The sequence below is a fragment of the Mycteria americana genome, chromosome 23 (assembly GCF_035582795.1).
Source record: "Mycteria americana isolate JAX WOST 10 ecotype Jacksonville Zoo and Gardens chromosome 23, USCA_MyAme_1.0, whole genome shotgun sequence".
In the NCBI taxonomy this organism is placed as follows: domain Eukaryota; kingdom Metazoa; phylum Chordata; class Aves; order Ciconiiformes; family Ciconiidae; genus Mycteria; species Mycteria americana.
In genome coordinates this window covers 6952757-6972927 of record NC_134387.1, presented here as the reverse complement: position 1 = coordinate 6972927, position 20171 = coordinate 6952757, and the positions used below count along the sequence as shown (strand labels likewise).

The following is a 20171-nucleotide window of genomic DNA, read 5'->3' as shown; positions in this document are numbered from 1 at the left end:
CACACATTACACACACCCGTACACACACACACACGCACACCCGTACACACACACACATTACACACACCCGTACACACACACACACACACACACACACACACGCACACACACCCGTACACCCCCCCCGTACACACGCCCCCGCCCACACCTGTACGACCCAGGCCCCGCCCACCACGGCCCGGCCCCGCCCCGTGCTCTCGCGAGAGGGGCGGGGCGGGAGCGCACCGGGCTGCGCACCGGGCCCGGCTGCGCCGCTCGGCTCCGCTCCGCTCCCGCTCCCGCTCCCCTCCCGCTCCCCTCCCGCTCCGCCGCCATGTCAGGCCCGGGCCCGGCCCCGGCCTGGGTGCCCACCCACGTGCAGGTGACGGTGCTGCAGGCGCGGGGGCTGCGGGCCAAGGCGGCGGCGGGCGGCGGCGGCAGCGACGCCTACACCGTGATGGCGCTGGGCCGCGACAAGTTCTCCACCTCGGTGGCGGAGCGGTGCCAGGGGCAGCCGCTGTGGCGGGAGGAGGCCACCTTCGAGCTGCCGCCGCCGCCGCGGCCCGCCGCCCTGCGCCTCACCGTGCTGCACCGCGCCCTCGTCGGCCTCGACAAGTTCCTGGGACGCGCCGAAGTCGACCTGGCGGCCCTGCGGGCGGCCGGCGGCCGGCGGCACAGCGGGTGGGGCCTCCGGGGAGCCGGGCCGCGGGGGGAGCGCTGGGGGCGCGGAGGGCTCTGTGCCCCGCAGGGGCGGGGGAGGGGGGCGGGGGGATCTGGTGGGGGGCCCCTGTGCCCCACGGGGGACTGGGGTTGTGGTGGGGGGCCCCTGTGCCCCACGGGGACTGGGGTTGTGGTGGGGGGATCCTGTGTCCCATAGAGGACTGGGGTTGTGGTGGGGGGCCCCTGTGCCCCACGGGGGACTGGGGTTGTGGTGGGGGGGCCCCGTGCCCCACGGGGGACTGGGGTTGTGGTGGGGGGATCCTGTGTCCCATAGAGGACTGGGGTTGTGGTGGGGGGACCCTGTGCCCCATAGAGGACTGGGGTTGTGGTGGGGGGACCCTGTGCCCCGCGGGGGACTGGGGTTGTGGTGGGGGGACCCTGTGCCCCACGGGGGACTGGGGTTGTGGTGGGGGGATCCTGTGTCCCATAGAGGACTGGGGTTGTGGTGGGGGGACCCTGTGCCCCACGGGGGACTGGGGTTGTGGTGGGGGGGCCCCGTGCCCCACGGGGGACTGGGGTTGTGGTGGGGGGATCCTGTGTCCCATAGAGGACTGGGGTTGTGGTGGGGGGACCCTGTGCCCCATAGAGGACTGGGGTTGTGGTGGGGGGATCCTGTGCCCCACGGGGGACTGGGGTTGTGGTGGGGGGATCCTGTGCCCCACGGGGGACTGGGGTTGTGGTGGGGGGCCCTGTGTCCCATAGAGGACTGGGGTTGTGGTGGGGGGATCCTGTGCCCCACGGGGGACTGGGGTTGTGGTGGGGGGACCCTGTGCCCCATGGGGACCCCCGTGCCCCATAGGGGACTGGGGATCTGGTGGGGGGCCCCTATGCCCCACAGGGGTGGGGGGGATCTGGGGGGGGGCCCCCATCCCCCACGGGGGACTGGGGTTGTGGTGGGGGGCCCCTGTGCCCCATGGGGACCTGTGTGCCCCACAGAGCACTGGGGTCCTGGTGGGGGGCCCCTGTGCCCCACAGGGGTGGGGGGAATCTGGTGAGGGACCCCTGTGCCCCACGGGGTCCCCTCAAGCCCCGTGAGGGCCCATGGGGTGACCCCTCAGGGCGGGGTCCTTCCTGATGTGGGTCAGCCCCCCATAGCTGTCCCCTGTCCCCTGGGAGAGGCCGGGGGGTCCTGGCACCTGCGGCTGCCGGGCCGGCCTGGGGAAACGCGGCCGGTGCTTTCTCGGCCGGCCCTGCCTCCCGCTTGGGTTTGATTTTTAAATATTTCCACGTGAGCGCTAACAGCGTACGCTGGGAACAGCCAGGGTGACCCAGAAACTTAATGTGTTTGAAATGCCTTCTCCTTCCGACAGAGAACGAGCGCAGGCTGCAGCCGGTTGTTTATGTGTTTTTCTTAATAATTACTTAGCAGAGCCTAAGCATGTTTAAGAGGAGATAATTCAGTGTTATATGGGCTGGCTTCACTCTCGTCAGCAGGACACCGAGCTGGGAGACTTTTCCTTTTGCCGAGTGCCAGCTCTGTATCACGCTTGCTCCTTTGAACGTAAAACACTGGGCCGGTGCGCCGAAACCCCGGAGGGGGTTACTGGGAGCGTTTTACTGGGAGTCAGCAGCCTTGTAATGTGGCTTGAGGTGGCCGGTGAGTCACCTTCCTCTTCTCGCTCACCCGAGCAGATCCAGGTATTAACACCGGCTTGGCCAAAGCCGAGATCCGCGTCGTGTTTCTTGACAAAGCCGTCGCCGCTTGTGAGGCCTTAATTATAACGTGGCTGTCATTAAGGTTGTGTCAAGCGCCAACGTGTTTACACTGCGGAGCGTGATGTGCCTCCCGTCAGCAGAGTTCGGGGAGTCAGCCCTGCCAGGCGAGCACCGCGGGTCGGTTTCTTTGTGCCTGGGCCAAAGGAAAATAGAGGGGGGGGGAGAAAAAACCCCAACTTTGGTGCTCCTGGGAAAACTTCTGATATTTCCAATTGTTAGTGTCGTCCCCCCGGCCCTCGATTTTCAGTTTGAAGCCTGTTTCTTTTGTCATCCCTTAGCTGCCGTGGTGACGTATACCTGTAAAGGGCTGGTTTTATTTGGAAAATAAATGCGTGTAGATTGGCAGGTGCACACTAACATAATCAAACAAATTAATAAGATTTTACATTTCGTAGTTTGGCGGGGGAGGCTGTCAGTACGTTATTTACTTTCAGCCGCTCCGAGGCGGACGTAGCGGCGTGCTTCTCAAAGCGATGGCCGTGTTTCGGTGCTAAGCTGCCTTTCGCTGAACACGTAGTTTGTATTTTGGGTGCCGTTCAACCAGGGCCTGCTCTTTCCCCGGGGCAGAGAGCGCGCAGAGTGAATTGTTGTGGCACTGTACAAACGCAGGACGCTCCTAGAAATCGCGCGGTTTAGAACAAAAGTGCCCGGTGCTGGCTTGCGTTAAAGGCAAAGGGTTCGTGCTTCCCTTGCTGCTGCAGCTTTAGGGACCTGATAAAACCTAACATCTCCTTATAAAATCCCTTCCCTGGTGCTGCTGCCTTCTCGCTTCAGGTCTGAAGATCTAACTGTACGTGGTGCTCAAGCATTCGTTTCCCTCTGATGTGTCTCTCTGTAGCAATTTCTGAATTCATCTCCTTCGGTTAATGCGCTTTAGTTTTGAATTTTCTCTGAAGCAAATTGCCTTTTCCCATTCTCTTTCATTGCTTCCCGTGCACCTTCAAAGGAATGAAGGGCAGGTTTGATGGAGGGGCAGGTTTGCATGCTCCGCTCGCTTCCTGTATTTTCGTGTACCAGCTGGTGAGGAGGAAGAAGCCGGCCTTTCCCAGGCGGCCTGTGCTATCGGTTCTGTGGAGTCGGGGAGTCTGCGGCTCCAGCAGTAGGCAAAGTATTGGTGCGCAGTGCTGATAATTTTCTTTGCCGGCCCTAATGTGGTTTGAATGTCATCGAGTGGTCACTGAGCACGTGTGATAGCGGCATGCAGGTGGTGTTCCTGCAGTTTAGGATACCCTGAGCGCTTACTTAATATTCTGGAGCTGCATTTCAGACAGGGATGAGGTCCTGTCTGTAAGGAAGCTCCTTCCTGGTGCGCTCCAGTCACGAGCTGGTAGAGGTGAGTGGAAATCCCCAGACGGGCTGTCAGGCTTGGTTTGGTTCTCGTGTTGATTAGGGGTTCCTTAGCTTGAGAGGCGTTAAGATAGCAACTGAAAAGCAGCTGGAATGAAAGGTATGAGGGCGTGGGGGGGGTGTGTAAGCTCTCTGGTACCAGTTTCAGCTCTCTGAGGCTGCTCTTTTCGCACCCACTTCAAAGTCCTAGCCTCCGCAGGCTTCTTTCGGGAAGCCAGATAAAAGCACAGAAGAGAGTGGCTGAGCTGAAATAAGGAATTCCATGTTGTGTTTCTTTTTTCTTCTTTTTTTTAATCCTTCCTGTCTGGCTTTTAAAACAAATTTTACTAATAACTTTCTATTTATGATAAGAAATGTTTTCCTTGGCACCTGGGGCCATACGATTATGACGTCATTGTAAGATTAAAGGCTTTTCTTTTTTTTTTTTTTTCCCCCCTACACTGTAGGCTTATTTGGTTTTTAAAACATAAACACCCTCTGTCGTTCTAAATTACCCGTGCCTCTCAAGAACTTGTTTGTAAAAGACATCTCCTTGTTTCTGCAGGTGGTACAAGCTTCGCTCCAAACCAGGGAAAAAGGAAAAGGAGAGAGGGGAGATCGAAGTGGATATCCAGTTTATGAGGAGCAACATGACAGCCAGTATGTTTGATCTGTCCATGAAAGACAAGTCCCGCTCTCCCTTTGGCAAGCTCAAAGACAAGCTCAAGGGGAAGAGGAGCAGTGGCCTTTCCGACACAGCGTCGGCGATCATTCCCAGCACGACTCACTCCCCTGCTGACAGCGAAGATGAGTCAGTCGAGAAGGAAAAGAAGAAATCGAAGTTCAAAACCTTGTTTTCCAAACCTGGCCTGCAGAAGACTTCCCTCTCCCAGTCCATGTCAGTCCTACCGACGCAGCAGCCCGTCACCGAGAGGGTTCGGCTTCGGCCCAGCGACTTCCAGTCACAATGGGACGAGGAGGAGTCCGAGACCTCTCCCACCTCAGAAAGTGAGTATTGGCAGTCACCGCAGTGATGAAGCACAAGCCTTTCTCCAAACGTTTGCTTGCACTTTTCACGCTTTTTAGAGCACTAGTTAACTTCTTCTCACTGAACGAATCCATAGAAAGTCACTTCTGTCCACGGTGGTGTGTACGCACGTAGGACGTTAGACGCTCACGGCTAAGCCTACCTTGGGATAGCATAGAAACTGCGGGGCTGTGCGAGCAGCGTCTGCATGTGTTGGCGGTGCAGCTTCACAGGAAGTGATCTGTGGTGGTTTCAGGTCATTGAGCGGCGCGTGTGATCCGGTATGCTGAGGGCTGGCAGTGCTAGGGGACCCGGAAGGTTTGGAAGTGGCTGGTATAGTCACACTTGCGATGTTTCTGTTGCTGTGAAGCACTGGGTTTGTCAGTAGCGAGGGCCAGAGGAAAGGATGTTCTTGCATCTTGAATTTCTCACCCTTTATTTTTTCCAGAAACCTTCGGAAATGTCGCGGAAGAGAAGTCCTCCCCTTCTCCTGTCTTTAAATCTCGTAAAACAGCAGCTTTGGACAGCAGGCAACTAAACCAAGTAACCACTAGCCACACCAAGAAAGAAGGGCTCTCTTTATTCAGTGGCCTTAAATCCAAAAACGATCCTGTTTCCAAGTCTAGTCTGTGTATCAATGGCAGTCACGTTTATATGGAAGAGAGCACGACGAAAGACAACACTCCAGCCTCTTCCCCCTCTCCTCACAACTTCAGGAGGAAGCAGCTCTTTGCTTCAGAAGAGAACCTGTCTTCCAGATCTACTAAAGGACCTGAAGAGACGGGAAGAACATCTCCTAGTCATGCTTTCTCTGGGTCTGCATCCTTGGAGACCTTTAAATCTATGACTTTGCCATCATACAAATTGCTTAGCAGTGAAGAACACCTGGAAACCAGCGTTCCTCCAACTGTCGAGGTTATTAAAGAGACCAAAAAACCGGACCACAAAAAGTCTGCCTTGCTCTCTCTGGTCACAGGGAAGAAGGAAGCAGTGAAGACCAGTGATGCTGAGAATATTCCCGACAGGACCCTGCAGGATGAGGAGAACAAAGTTCCAGAAGAGAAGAACGAACAAGAGGGCAAACGTCTTGAACTTCCGGCAGATTTAAGTAGAGGGAATCCTGCAGAAGACAGTCACCGTGCAGAAGACGTCTTTGCAAATAAGCAGCCGCTCAACCCTTTCGAGGAAGAACGGAAACCTGAAAAAGCAGCTGCGCCGGCGAAGACCAAAGCTGTCAAGCCCAGGTCAGTCGTGTTCGCTTCAGACGCTGACATAAATAGCGATGCGCAGCGGTGGCGGCAGGCTGTAACGCGGCTGCTGCCTGCCACAGACCGCGCTTCTCAACTTGGCATCCTGTGTGCAGCAGAAGCCTGTTGCTCTGCAGGCTATCTGGTGATTTTAAGCTGGCCGTTGGGCCCTTTGATAACAAATAATAATTCCAAGTTCTCTCTCAGTATGAAAAAGAGATTGATATAGGGGTGTTCCTTGTAAGCGATGCAAAAATAGTGGTTCTCTGAGTGCAGGCATCTTTGCAGGTACTGTAGGGGTGATTCTTCTTGCTGGATCTTTTGCAAAAACTAACATTCTTCTGAGCTGTGTGGCTTGAACGTACCCAGGGGCTGAAGTACCAGTTCTAACATCTCTACTTTTCTCTTCTGTATTTGGCTGTGGTCTTCAAAAGTGTTAATCTTGGAGCCCATCTGCTTTTGGTATAGGTCACAGCAACATGAAGGACGTTTGTGTGAATTGGTACACAAGGCTTTTTCGGAAATTCTGCTCCTTTATCCTTTTTATATACGTATATATATAGATGTAAAAAAGTGCATGTGTGTGTGTTATATATATATATGGGTGTGTCCTACTAATAAGGCTACGTTTTGTGTCTGTGTCTAACTCCTTATTTTCAGTGCTTCTCGTGTTTAAACGTCTTGCATATGAAGTGTCTTACAAACTAATAAAATTGCTTGGGGTGCAAAAGATGGGATCGTGCTTAAAAGCAGCTACCGCAGTAACCTGTGCAAGCGCTACAGCAGAAGTGTTCTGACATAAATTGAGTGCTCTGTAAAGACACGTTTAAGCATGTAAAGTCTATCAGACAGGCTCTGAGGTGTCTTGCAAGTATAATTCATCTCCAGTGTTAGGAGTTGATGGAGTCTGGTGCTAAAGCTTGTCTGTTCCTGCCTCGTGTTGCATCTGCAAGTGACATGCGAGTTTTTTGTCCCTTTTTGCAGACTGGGCGTGTCTTCAGAGGAGGAAACCAAAGCCACGCTTCCTACTCTTGCACCTGATTCCCTTCCTGCTTTTCTTTCTGTACACCGTATCAGTAGTGACAATAATCCTTTTATTTCTAAAACAGGACAAAAAGTCAAAGTGCCAGACTCTGAAAACATTACTAGTTCCTCTGCACCTATTACTTCTCCTCCTCCTTTTGCTGCAGAGCTTTTGAATGGCAAGAACCCCTTTACTCCCGAGTGGGGCAGGGCATCGGCAGCCCTGGATCCTGAAGGCGTTGCCCATTTCCCTTCATCCCATCATCTTGCAGCCTCTGTTCCCAAAATGCCTCTTCCTGGGCAGGTCTCTGGTAGTGGTAACAATCCTTTTGCTTCTGAATGGGGGCAGAGCTCATGGGGCCACGGTCCTGAAAGCTCTGATACGCGGGCTTCCCGGGGTCTCTCTCGCCCGCTCGCACCTTCTCTCCCCTCTGATTGTCACTTTAATGACAATAATCCCTTTGTATCCAAGCTTGGGTGGGAACCCGATGCGCCAGGTTTCGAAGCTGTTGCTAGTTCTTCCCCTTTCTGCCTTCCTTGTGATGAAGACTGTTCCTCAACAGAACACCCTGTTGAGCTGAAACACTCTGGTCGCGATGCTTTAGGGAGCTCTTCATTTGCGGCTTTAACTAGTAATGTCAAAGCTGTGTCCAGCCCTCTCGGCACCCTTTCTGACAACCCTGGTCTGGCTCCAAAGAAGCAGTGCGATTCTCCCCAGCTTCAGGTTGAGACTTCTTTGAAAAGAAGTAAGCCAGGCAACAGGAAATCTCTGTCCTTTATCCGTGAGGGATCGGAGGGTGTTACAGCAGGCGATGAGGATTTGGGTGGGCAAGCACATGAAAAGCAGTGCTCTGATTTCAGTGGAATGTTATCGACAGGTTCAGATGCAACAGGAGAGCAAGCAGGGTTTGCTCGCAAACGGGAAGCAGGGTGCTACCCGTCGTCAGAACTCTCTAGTGACAGCATAGGTCTCATCCGAAACAGGGAGACCACTGTTCGGGGTGGTGTGGAAGTAGGTGGTGTAAATACTGAACCCTGCGCAAAGGACGGCAAACCCTTTGCACCTCTCTCAAAGTGTAGTAGTAGCCTCTTGCCAGAGATCGGTGCTGAACAGCCGCCTTCCCCCAAGAGCGAGCTGAATGAGAAGCAGGAGACCTTTGGTGAGAAGAGACGAGAAGAATGTGCACCGACGTTACAGCCCCAAGCAACTCCGCTTGATAAAAATGACTCGTTTTCTCAGGCAGGATCTGCCAAACCAACTTTGGGAGCTTGCACACTGTCCCTTTGGGAAGCCGATGTAGGGAGGGCTGGCAGCGAGGTGTTAGTCACTCCAAAGCCAGCACCACGGCTGTCTTCAACGCTGAAAAAGTGCCCACCGGTTTCTCAGGCTGATGAGTTAAGTGGTGATGTGCCTTCTTCAGGCGATGGTGTAAAAAATGATAAAGCCTCAGATGCTTGTGGGTGCCTCCCCCAAAGTGGCTCATTAGAGACTATCACTCCACCAGTGACGCTGAGAGATGACAGCAGTAATAGGCATTTAAAAAATGAAGGTGATGACGATTTATTTGACTGTCTTACAAATTTAAAGTCTGCCGTTCCCCTTACCGGAGACCGTGGTTCGAAACTGGCCGGTCTTCCGGTTATTCCGGAGGGAGGCTCCGATGACGAGCTGCTGGGTGACTGTCAGGAGAACCGTGGTGTCACTGCGGGTGATAAAAACGTTTCAGAGATTGGAAGGCAGTCCCTAGATTTAATGTCTTTGCATGAAGAACTGAAAGAGCCCTCTGATAGCTCTGCTGCAGCCCAAGTAACCCCGGCCGCTGCAGGAGGAGGAGGAGGAAGTGCTCCTGGTGCTTGTAAGCCAAGCAAAGCATCCATGCTGCCTGCCAGAGTAGATGTTCACAGTGTCAATAACCAGGTAGCTGACTCAGGCTCAGGTATGACGTCTCATTCCGGGGAGCGTAATAGTCATTTTGAGAAACGAGAACTGAAAATAAGTGCAGGTGTTGAGGAGTGTGCAGAGTGTGACTTCTTTGAGCCTTCTGTTTCCTCTTCCTCCCTGTCAAGTCCTTCCCAGCCCTACTCTTCCTCTCATTCTCTCCCCTCTGACACCCCAAATCGTAGAGCAGAGTCTCCGAAAAAGCCAACAGCCGAGGGCTTCGCAGATAAAGCAGGAAATTCTGGCAAGAAGAAGCTTCTTCAGGCATGGGTTTCACCCTCTGAAACATATCCTAACCAAACTCAGCAGAGTGGTGAAACCGTGTCTCCTAAGCACAGGTGAGAGAATATGGGAAATGCACAGAAAGTATCTCCGTGCTGATGTGAGCCTTGCTTTTTCTTCCTGTGAGCGCAGATCTGTCTCTCCAGCTGCAGGAATTTACTGCGCTTTGCAGTGACGTGGCATTGTACAGCCTTAACTTCCGCCCGCCCGTGGATTTTTCTGGGCCTGGGTCCTGTCGTGCCAGCGTAGGATCATTGCTGGCACCAGATGAATCTGTATAGCTATTAGGGATGCCCAGAGCCCTCGAGAGGACCTGCCATTCATCACAGTGCTACCTCTTAGGAAAACTGTTAGAAAATTTGGTCACAGTTTAGGGAATAGGGTCATTTCATCAGTCTGGGGAAATGGACTGCAGTACATCCATTTTTCAGCAGTGGGAGAATGGCCACAGGAAGCCTGCTAAACTGGGCTGCTTCCTTTCCCGGCTGAACTGGGCTCCTGAGCTTTGAAGTGAATCGCAGCAAGCGATGCAGCTAAAGCCTCTCTCTCCCAGGAATGCGTGGCTGCTTTCTGGAGCTGTCTGCAGCTCCTCCTGCCTGCTGGGGTACTGTTCTCTGGGGAACAGTGCCGCTGACCTGTCAGCCCTCAGTGCTTTATCTGCAGAACTCCATCTAGGGTCTAGGACGCTTCTGGGCCAGCATTTGCTGAGATACAAGTAAAATTTTCTCCCTGTATTAAAACTGGCAATATAAATCCTGCTCGAGCAAATGAAGATAGCACTTTTTGGCAGCTTATGGTGTAAGTTCAGATTGGAAAAGGCGTAATACATGCTTGTCCCAGGATAGCAGAAGTATTTCATATGTTGCAAGAACCACAAATATGTTCTTGTTAGGAAAGTCAGGCTCAAATACTAGTGCGTGAGAGATCAGCGTAACTGCTGCTGTGTACTGCCTTCTCGTGTAGACCGACTTGGCTTTTCTTTTGTGACATACCATTCAGGATGTATTTCCCTTGTTACTGCTTCTTTAACTCCAATGCCTTAAGTCAATAAAGATAGTAGAAAGAGAACTGGAGTGTACTTAGAAAAAGCCTATAGCTTAGACAGAAATGCCTTGTCTTCCCGAAGCTGAATCTCTTATCTGTCTGGAGATAGAGAAGGAATTTTTCCCAATTTCTTGCTATATTTGTTTTTAGTCTGAAGATCTGTGTAGTGCTGGTGTTATATGTACTGCCTAAATAACATAAACCTTTTTTAACGTTGCAGACTTCATCCTGTGAAGCCAATGAATGCCACAGCAAACAAGTCTCAAAGTAAAAACCTGGATGTCATCAGCACTGTGAATGAGAAGCTGCTCGAGATGAACGTGAAGGTATGGAGGAAAGCGGCACTTCAAACCAAAGCTTAAGCAGTAAATTGAACAGAGTTTGTGTATTTGAGATAGTTTGCCTAGGCTCATGTCTCATATATCCTGAGCAGAGAAAGAACAGGGGTTATTAGGCTGTGGGGGGCATGAACTTTCTTTTTGTCAGTCCCCAATATTTTTTTTTCTTGCAAACTGATCTATAATAGAATTGGTGCCTCTTGTTTGCGGAGGGGATGCTCAGTGGAGAGGAGTGCAGGGTGCTGCCTGACTCCCCAGAGGTGAGCGGGATGTGTGTGAGCCCCGAGACGGCTGTGACGGGAACGACGGGTGACTCGCGGGTGGTCCTGCCCCTGGAAGATAGTCCCGTTGGTGACGTGTGGGAGCTGTGTGGGAGCTGCACAGAAGATTGGACAAATTAGTCACTGTTTATTGTCAGACGTGATTAGTCCCCAAAGCTCGTTTTCACCCTGAAATAAGTACGTGGCTCTTGAAGTCGAGAAGGTGGGGAAAGTAACCTCAGGGTGGCTGCTGCCTTGTAATGTGTTGCATTAATACCCTGTGCAGATTGAGAGACCGGGCGCCTGCCATTAAAGCACAGCCGCTTCCTAAAAGCCTAGCTGTGCAGCTTGCATAATCACTCAGATTTAAAAGGAGTTTTTTGCATAATCTTGGCCTCAAAAGGGACCTCCAGGCTTGAGGCGTAGCTTAAAAGTCATGTTGATCAGAATGGCTAGAAGCGCTCTGGGTCAGCAGGGAAAAACCCTGGGTGCTGTTGTTGTCTGTAAGGGTCTCTTGGGGAAAATGAAAAGTTGGTACCAGAGTAACTGTAGTGCCTCCTTCTGGTGTAAGTGGAAAAGAAGAAAATGCGAGTTAAATATTCAAACTGACACGTTGCTATTTTGAATGAGTTGAAAACTTGTAATTAGTATTCTGGCGTGGTGCTCTGATTCCACATAAGAAATTATGCTTGATGTAGTCACGCGAGCCTGTTGTATGCATGCTGCCTGTGAAAGAAAAGCCTGGGCTGGCGTTCTGGTTTAGCGTCTGAGAAGGCGGCGGGAGGAATTGGCAGAAGCTGCTAAGTACCTGTCCGGTTTGCTTAGGGGTTAAAAGCAGACTTTTTGGAGAAGCTGTGTTGTGATGTGTTTTCACAGTGCTAACTACAATAAGAAGGAAATGGCAAAGGCCTGGGTGGGTGTTTCTTGCTGTTTAACCTGAATTTGGCTTTCCTAGTCTTTGGTATGTTTTAAACAATAGCTGTCCCAGTGCTCGTCTATAAACGATGGCACTTGATGGTGCACGGCTGTAACTTCCATGCATCTTTGCTAAGGTGGATGGGCTGCTGCCTGGAGTCAGCATGACATTCTGTCAGTGTAAATTGGAGAAGAGTTGAATTACAGAACTGACATTACGCAAAGATTTTGTGCTATAAGCCTGGTTACCGTCCGTAACGTCTGTCTGTCTGAGCCTGCCTTGTGTTCTGGAGAAGACTGCCTAAGCTCTGTAAATTGCATTGCTCTGCCCTAAGTAGCATGCAGTTAATCTTTTTTCCTCCAAATACTTTCAAAAAGCTGTTCTGCCTTCTGGAAGTACATGAATAGATAGTGTTTTGTATGAAGTTTCCCAGGCTAGGTTTGCTAATGGCCCAAAAGGTGCTTTGTAGCAGAAAGCTTGCCCGGCCTGCCAGCCTCTCCCTGTCGTTGTTAGTGCCTTGGCCGTTGCGCAGCTTGGCCCTGGGCAGCCTGCTCTCCTTGATCATAAAGTGCTAATGGCTGATCTTCCGAAATGTCGTTGGGAGGGAACTTATTTTTAAAAAGATACGAAGCACAGTAATACTTTTGAAGAGCGGCTGTGGTTCTGCAAAAGCTGTCTGTAAAGTTGTTCATTGGTGCTTTAAATCCCGCAAGCCAGCTACCAGATATCATTCTGTTGCTATTCTGAAATGCCCGTATGTCTGTAATGACCCTGCCTTTCTTCTCTCTCGAAGAAATACGACCCTTCAGATCCTGCCTATGCGTACGCTCAGCTAACACACGATGAGCTGATCCAGCTGGTCTTGAAGCAGAAGGATACAATTACCAAGAAAGATCTCCAGGTGCGTGAGCTTGAAGACTACATCGATAACTTGCTTGTCAGAGTCATGGAAGAAACCCCAAACATTCTTCGTGTTTCAATGTCTGGAAACAAAAAAGCTGGAAAGATGTAAAAGCGCTCGGGACGTTGGCTGAACAAAGGACTGAATTCCCGCCAGCGGAGTTTGATTAATAAGGAGACGATGTGAAGTAGGTGGTACCAGTTGTGCTGCCCACAGAACATGACCTCTTTCCTGCTTCCGCCTTGAGCAACTCTCAGTTTGATTAGTAGTTACATCAGGTCTTGTATGTGGAGTCCAGAAGTGGAGTCAACTTATCATATTTATTTCTTGGTTTCTTTCCATTATTTGGGAAGACTTGTTCAGGCGTCTAATCCAAAGGCTGATTGCGATAGGAAGGATGAAGGGGTTTTGATGTGTTTTGCTTGCCAGCAAGGCGCTGATGATCCTTTATGAAGACTTTTTTTTAATGGTTTTGTTTTGTAGCAGCTTTGATAGATCAGTTACTCTTCTTTCCATATCTTAAGTTGTAGTGCAATATAAAATCTTGTACAGTAAAGCTTGAAGATTTGATTGTTTAAAAAAAAAAAAAAAAATTAACAACTACACTGGAGAAGTCCAAAGATGTGTGCTGCAGACCAGGGCTGTCTGGTCTGTGTTTTAAAAGTGATTAATGCCCTAAAAGTTGAATGCAAGTTAAACCTTAGATTGGAAAGGAAGAAGCAAAGCTTAGTTAATCTTATAAAGTACATATTGTTTCCAAGCAGTTCTCCAAGGGGAAGGTTTACAGGGTTTTTTGGTATAGGAAACGTTGAGATGTCATGGTACGTTTGTCTGCCATAGGAATGGTAGTAATGAACTTGGGCCGCAGGTGCATTTTAAATCAGAAGCTGTTCTCTTACAGCCTTCAAATTCCTGATTTGAAGGTCATTCAAACGAGGGGGGGCAAAGGTATGCCTGGGTTTGTTCTGTAGTCTTAAATAGGTGTGGATTTCACAGTACACGTGCGTGGCCCGTGTCTCTTGCTGTATGGGAGTTCTGTGACGATTTTTCTTTTACATCATTGCAGTTTATTACATTTAAATACCTTGGATTTTGGAGCTGGGGCTTACCTTGGAACAGCCTTCAAAAGCGATCGGTCTTACAACGCTTTCTTTTGTGCGTTCCTTATACAGCCGAGAGAGGAACCAAGTCGCCCTCCCCTGGGGATGGGAGCAGTCACAACGCTAGCGCTCGAATCTGATTTGGTTTTCTTTGTGGCCTGCTGCTCAGAATGGAATGAGAATTTTATGTAGCTGAGAAGGAGTGCTGGTTTTGCTAGACAATCGATACCTCTCCCTCTGCTTCCTTGATGTGTGGCTGCTTTGCAGCTCGATAGAGACAGGTATGTTCTCCTCCCTGTCTCATCGGACAGCAAATAACAGCATAGCACTATCGAGCAGCCACCACAACGGGCTTCCTCCACTGAAAAACTAAATGTGGCTTTTTTGTTGGCGAGCTCTTGTCAAAGATCAAAAAAATCAGATGCCTCTCTACATCTCTGGGATTTATCAGGGTTGTGAGAGTCCATAAAAGGCTTAGAAGAAAGTTGAAATACCGCAAGAGTGGGTAGCAGAGGACCAAAGCAAACGCGCCTACCTTCGGAAGTTGAAAGGGTCTATTGGGTCACTCCTGGCTTAGCTCGAAAGGGGCGAGTTCCTAACTCAATTTTTCTACAGCAAAGCACTTTATTGAGGGACTAGACTAGCTGGATCGACTATCAACCTGTTAGTAGTCTGCTTACTGTTTTCATAAAACACTGAAAACCACTGGAGACTTCTCAAATACTGTATTTTTGTAGTGAAGAGTAGTTTAATATATTTGCCTAGAGATGTATACATTTATTGGAAATTTCAAAAAATGCTGTTAATTACATTTTTATTACTGTAAACTGACTAACTACCAAAGTCTGGAGCTTTTCTGACAGAGCTCTCCTTCCTGGGAAGCTTGAGTTGAAACAAGCCTGAAGCGTTAAGAGTCTTTTAAGACTTCAGGTACTTTTTTCTAATTTTATTTTTATTTGAGCAGATGTCTTCAGCGAAGGGGGTTATTTCTTTTCTGCTGTACCCCCCTCTGTGCACGAAGGGTCTGAAACGCAGGTGGTCTTAGTGGCATCTTCAGCTCTTGGCTGGTGGTTTTAATTTTGAGTGGTACTGGTTGGCCTTACTGAAAACTGCTGCTGCTTCCCGTGCCTTGAAATAGTGAGGAAGATGAAGGATTAATTTGTTTCCTCCTTGTGCCTCAGTGGATCTCTGGAAAGAAACGGTTGCCTATACCTCACCAATACCAGAACTTCTCTTCTAGACTTTATTCCACAGCTTTCTGATGTTCTAGGTCAGAGAGTCAGAAAAACCTCTTGTGCCTTTGAACGGTGACTTAACGGTTCAAAAATGAACAATGGTATTACCGGTAGTCGTAACTGGACACGTGGGAAGCAAGACTGGCCTCTTGCTGTTTGCCGGCCTCATTTTAAAACAATATGGGTACTACTGACTCGCTGGCTGCTGGAGGCACCGCGGTGCTGCGTGCGATGCTTTTGGAGTATGGATTTTATGAAGTTTGGATCATGTGCATTCCTGTTGGTGAGAATGCGCATCTTGAAGTTACGTACACAGAAACAAAGCGGTAATGAAGCCTTAAAACTTGTAATATCCTCTCCTGGCAGCCTTTTTTGCCCGTTACAGCCGTGTCCGTTGAGCTGGACCCCAGGCTGTGCCTGGCTTTTGCCCCTGGGGTTGTTCTCTCCGGTGGCTGCAGGTGTCGAGCCTCCTGCCAGAGCAGCACGGGCGCTGCTGCGGGGCCACGGTCCTGCGCCAGCCACGCTTCAACTTCCATGGCCCTGAAAGCATCGCACAAACCTTGTACCTCAGTCTGTTATTGGCGATACTAGTTAAAGCCTTTCTTTGGCGTAAGGGGATTGGCATTTTATGTCCAGCAAGGTGCTTCACCTTAACTTTAGGGGCCTTAAGAATCAAATGTCTTGTTTTATTATTGAAGGATCTGAATGTATTTTTCCCTGTTTATACTGTCTGCTTTTAGCCTGGGTACATACTTGTTTTTAAATGCCTTTTGGTTTCATGGAACACTAAAATAAAAATACCTTAAACGCAGTATTCTGATCACTTCGTCTTTTTTCTGAAAGAGCAGTTTCAAAAGGGCTTCATCCCCTCCTCGTGACCAGCTCTGCTGCCCGAAACTCCTCATCCTCAAGGTATTTTTGGGCTAGTTCCATCCCTGCAAGCTATCCGTGCAGGAAGTTCATGGTAAACACCTCGCAGGGTGGGGAAACCTGATGGACGAGCTCATCCGCATCACGAGAATCGAGAGTTTCTGTAACTCGAGAAAAAAAATGTGTGAAAGGTCGTTGGCTAGGAGCCAGTTAAATCACCCCGCTCACAGCGCGGGTCCGGGCCCCTAATTGTAATGGCCCTCAAATTGTGGGCAGCCAGGAAGAGAGAGGAAATCGGCCTCCCGCTGTCTCGGGGCCATTTAGCCTGCAACCCATCAGCGCTGCAGGAGCCCTGAGTGCTGTCGCGGCCCTCCTCCTCTGCTGGTAACGAGAGGCGGATGGGGGCCACCCCGAGCCCCCCAGCACCTGGGAGGGACGGGGCTTGGCACTGACGGCTCTGGGGAGGAGGGGGATGATGACGACCTGTGGCTGATGAGTCTCCTGAGGGGAAGGTTTTGATGATTTCGCGGTTCCCCGCTGAGCGAGGGAGCGCGTCGTCCCCCCGCTCCCTCTCCCCTCCCCTCCGCCGGTGCCCGGCAGCCGCCGCCGCCTCCTGCCCGGGGACGCTGGGTCCGCCCGGGCGGAACTCGCGGGAGCCCGGAACGCGGCGTGCGGGGGCGGCGCCTCGACCGGGCGGGCGGCGGGACGGACCGCGGGCGGCGCCGCTATTGGTGGGCGGCGGTGCGCCCGCCCCAGCGCTCCCCCAGGACGGCGGCGGCGATGGCGGCGCGGGGCCGCTGCCCCGGCTGCGGCTCGGCCGCGCTGGTGGAGGACGCGCACTACGCGCAGCAGCAGCTGGTCTGCGCCGCCTGCGGCTGCGTCCTCGCCGAGGGGCTCCTCACCACCACCTACGCCGAGGAGGAGCACCTGCGAGGTGCGGCCGGGCCCGGGCCCGGGTCATGGGCACGGCTGGGCGCGGGGCGAGCGGCCCGGGAGCGTTTGCATCCGGCCTGGTGCAACACTCTCTGTGGGAAGCTTTGTTTTGAGCGGTCTGAGCAACGAAGCGCTCCCCGAGCGGCCATTTTAGTCAGCCCAGGGGCCTTGTCCTTCCACGCTCCGCACCCCTGCAGGTTTCGCGGTGTCAGAAGGGCCTCGGTGCGGAGGGCAGGGCAGGGTGCTGCCAGGGCTGACCAGCCGCTTCCCCCCTCCCTTCTAAGCACAAGACCAGCACGTTTTGTCCATTATAGGGTCAGACCAACAGCGCTTCTCTGCCTGGTTTTAGGCTCGGAACCGGTGGTGTGCTGCTTTTTGGCATTCAGATCTCTTACAAGCCTAGTGCAGTAGCCCCGAGGCCGTTTGCTGGTTCTGTTTGTAGAGAAGCGATGGCTTGAAGGGGACCCCGCACCTCACTATTACTTAACCTGTGCTGCCAGCTCTTGTTTAGCGAGATCTGTCAATTCTGATAATAGAAAGCCAGTACCATGGGCATCTGGTTGCCCAAAATCTAAATGACGCCATTTAGATTATCTGGCCTAACACTGACTCTCTTTCAGAGGTGGCGTATTCCCAGAGCACTGGCCAGAAAGAGCAGCTGAGCCGCTGCCTGCAGCGAGGTAAGAGCGTGCCGTTCGGTTTCCTTCACGCCCCAGTTCTCTCTTGCTGCTACTCTACTTTGTTTAACATGTTTCTAATGCGCTCTGAAAAGGTAAAAGCCTTCGGAGGTGGCAGAAAAGCATGAGGAAGGCAGTTAGTTCTGCGTCCAGCCAGCGCCTGCCTTCAGCGAACTGCCTCAGCTGCACTAAGGGACTTGGGAGATCTTTTCCCCCTGTCTGCAGGGCTGCAGGAACTGGGCTGCTCTCGTGCCTTTGCTGGGGCTGGGTGATTGCTGCCTGCGGTGTCATGTTGAGGAGAGGTGTGTATCAGAAGCTGCTTGAGCTGATCTTTAAGGGCCGTGTCTTCTCACAGGGATCAGGCGGGTCCAGGATCTCTGTAAAGTCCTCCAGCTCCCGACAGTGTTCGAGGAGACGGCGGTGTCGTACTTCCAGAGAGCTCTGCAGCACCCCTCCTTCCACCTGGTCAGTCTGGAGAAGAAGGAGCTCCTGGGGGGCTGCTGCGTCTTCGTGACTTGTCGACAGCACAACTGGCCCCTGACGATGGGGACGATCTGCTCCCTCCTTTACGCGAAGCAGGAGCTGTTTGCCAGCGTCTACCTGAGCCTTCAGAAAGAGCTCGGGCTCTCTGTGCCGGCCCTGAGCCTGGGGGATCTGGTGAAGACGCACCTGAACAGGTAACAGGGCCCTTTCAGCCATTTCAGAGTCGTGCGTTTGACACCGTGGGTGGAAAAGCTTCTGAAACGCAGCCGTGGCCGGGGCAGAAGTCCGCAAGCAGACGCAGGGCGACCTGTGCTATTACACAGGCGTGTTGTTGCTGAGTGCTCTAAGGCAAAACCACATCATCTGGAAAAGCATTCCCTCGGACAGTTCGCAGCCCTGCGTGCTAAGAGGGGGCATATTTACCGAGAGCCCGTTAGGCTGGGTGGCACTACTGGTGCAGCAGCATCTAAAATTCATGATCTGGGAGTTGTGTTGTCCCTTGAATGACAAACTTCATCGAGTTCTTGCTCCAGCCAGCGATCGTAGTACAACAGAGTAGCCCGGAGGTGGACGTGAGCAGCCGAAGGAGCAGGACTGGTGTTTGCCGATGGGCTGAGGGCGATGGCCCGTGTGTGTGCTGGGGTTTTTACAGACTGGGATGGCTTTTTTGCCTCCCTTGTCACAATCTGGGCTGTGATTCTTCTTTTCCTGCCCTTTTCTCCTCAGTTTGGAGAGTGGGCAGTGCAGCACTTAGCTGGGTAAGATGAGCAGAAGCCCATCGCGGGAGGCGGGTGTGTTTGTCCTAAAGGACCGTACTGCAGCCAGCTCCCACGTTGAGCTGCATTACTGAGGCGCCGTGGTGAGGCTTCCCTGTGCCCTGGTGCTAACGATGGGCTCTTCGCTCTTGCAGTTTTCGGGTATTCCAGCACGTGGCCGACATCCCTGCCCCGTTTGTGGAGGACAAGGAGAAGATGGTCGCCCGAACGATGCAGATCGTGGAGCTGGCCAGCGAGACGTGGCTGGTCACCGGCCGTCACCCTATTCCCATCGTCACGGCCGCGGCCTTCCTGTCGTGGCAGTCGCTGCAGCCCGCCGCCCGCCTCACCTGCACTTTGGCGCGGTTCTGCAAGCTGGCGGGTGTTGATCTGCCACCGCCGGCGCACCTGAGGCTGAAGGAGCTTCTCGAGATCCTCCTGAGAATGGCCTCCCAGCTCACTTGGCTGAGGGTGTTTAACATGGACAAGAAAACTGTGGTCAAGCACATTGGGGACCTGCTGCAACACCGAATTTTCCTGCTGAAAAACGCCTTCTGCCTGGAGGACGGGGAGGAACAGCGTGCGGTGGCCCCGGACAAGGGCTGCCCTGGCTCTCCTCCGGCAGCAGGAGGGGCAGCGCAGGAGGAGGGCTGTCCCTCCAAAGGGAAACGCCAGCGTGAGGGCGGCCCGAGGCCCTTGCTGCCGCCCTGCCTTATCAATCCGAGGAAGAGACTGCGGACAGCAGCCCCGAGCGCTTCGGACTCTGCCATCACCGGCGACGAGGCCATCTCCGACAGCGAAATCGAGCAGTACCTGCGGGGCCCAGAGGAGATCCGGGCCTTCAGGAAGGCCAAGGCCTGGCCGTGAAGGTGGTCCAGAGGATGGTGCTGCCAGACACCAGGGCAGCAGGGACTGTGGGACCAAAAGCGTGAAACCCGATGGTGACAGAGCCATCGCACGCTGCAGGGACGGCCGCCCAAGGGAGCGGGGTTGTGGGGAAGGAATGGGCGATGTCCTTTTTCATGTTCTGGACCAAAATGGGAGTGATTGCTTTGGGTTGCGTTACATTTCTGTTAGCAATAAAGCAAAGTGCAGGTGTCAGGACCGGTTTCTGGATTCTCTCTCTTTGCAGCCTCTGGTAAAAGGGGTTTTGGTGAGTCCCAGTCCTGCGGGGCGGCGTCACGAGCGAGTCTGGTGAGCCCGCGGACTTACAACGGGGGTGATGCCCAGGGGAAGGTCTCCAGCACCTTCACTGGTGCTGGTTTTCCGTAGCGCTGCTCCGGCTTTTCCGGGGAAGGTTTCACCTTCTCGTGCTTCACCTCCTTTGACAGAACGGGTTTGTGAGGGTCAAGGAGACACCTGAACTTGCTGAGAGAAAACAACCCCATCCTTGGTTAAAT

The 20171-nt window shown here is 52.5% G+C and overlaps 2 protein-coding genes across 5 annotated transcripts; both read left to right on the top strand.

The window, feature by feature from the left end:
* The first annotated feature begins 218 nt into the window (after positions 1-218).
* On the top strand, positions 219-15859 carry RAB11FIP1 (RAB11 family interacting protein 1). Of its 4 annotated transcripts, none has more exons than XM_075523418.1 (6): positions 219-660; positions 4307-4749; positions 5217-6012; positions 7000-9315; positions 10524-10629; positions 12611-15859. In XM_075523418.1, exons 1-6 carry the CDS (start codon positions 314-316, stop codon positions 12827-12829), a joined length of 4227 nt encoding a protein of 1408 aa, XP_075379533.1. In that variant the 5' UTR covers positions 219-313; the 3' UTR covers positions 12830-15859. The 4 variants fall into 4 exon arrangements, with proteins under 4 accessions (XP_075379533.1, XP_075379534.1, XP_075379537.1 ...); XM_075523419.1 differs by lacking the exon at positions 12611-15859 and adding an exon at positions 10830-12604; XM_075523422.1 differs by lacking the exon at positions 7000-9315.
* Positions 15860-16649: 790 nt separating this feature from the next.
* BRF2 (BRF2 general transcription factor IIIB subunit) lies at positions 16650-20038 on the top strand. The gene is made up of 4 exons (XM_075523447.1): positions 16650-16857; positions 17477-17536; positions 17889-18210; positions 18927-20038. The coding sequence occupies exons 1-4, from the start codon at positions 16704-16706 to the stop codon at positions 19636-19638; spliced, it is 1248 nt and encodes a 415-aa protein (XP_075379562.1). The 5' UTR covers positions 16650-16703; the 3' UTR covers positions 19639-20038.
* The last annotated feature ends 133 nt before the right edge of the window (positions 20039-20171 follow it).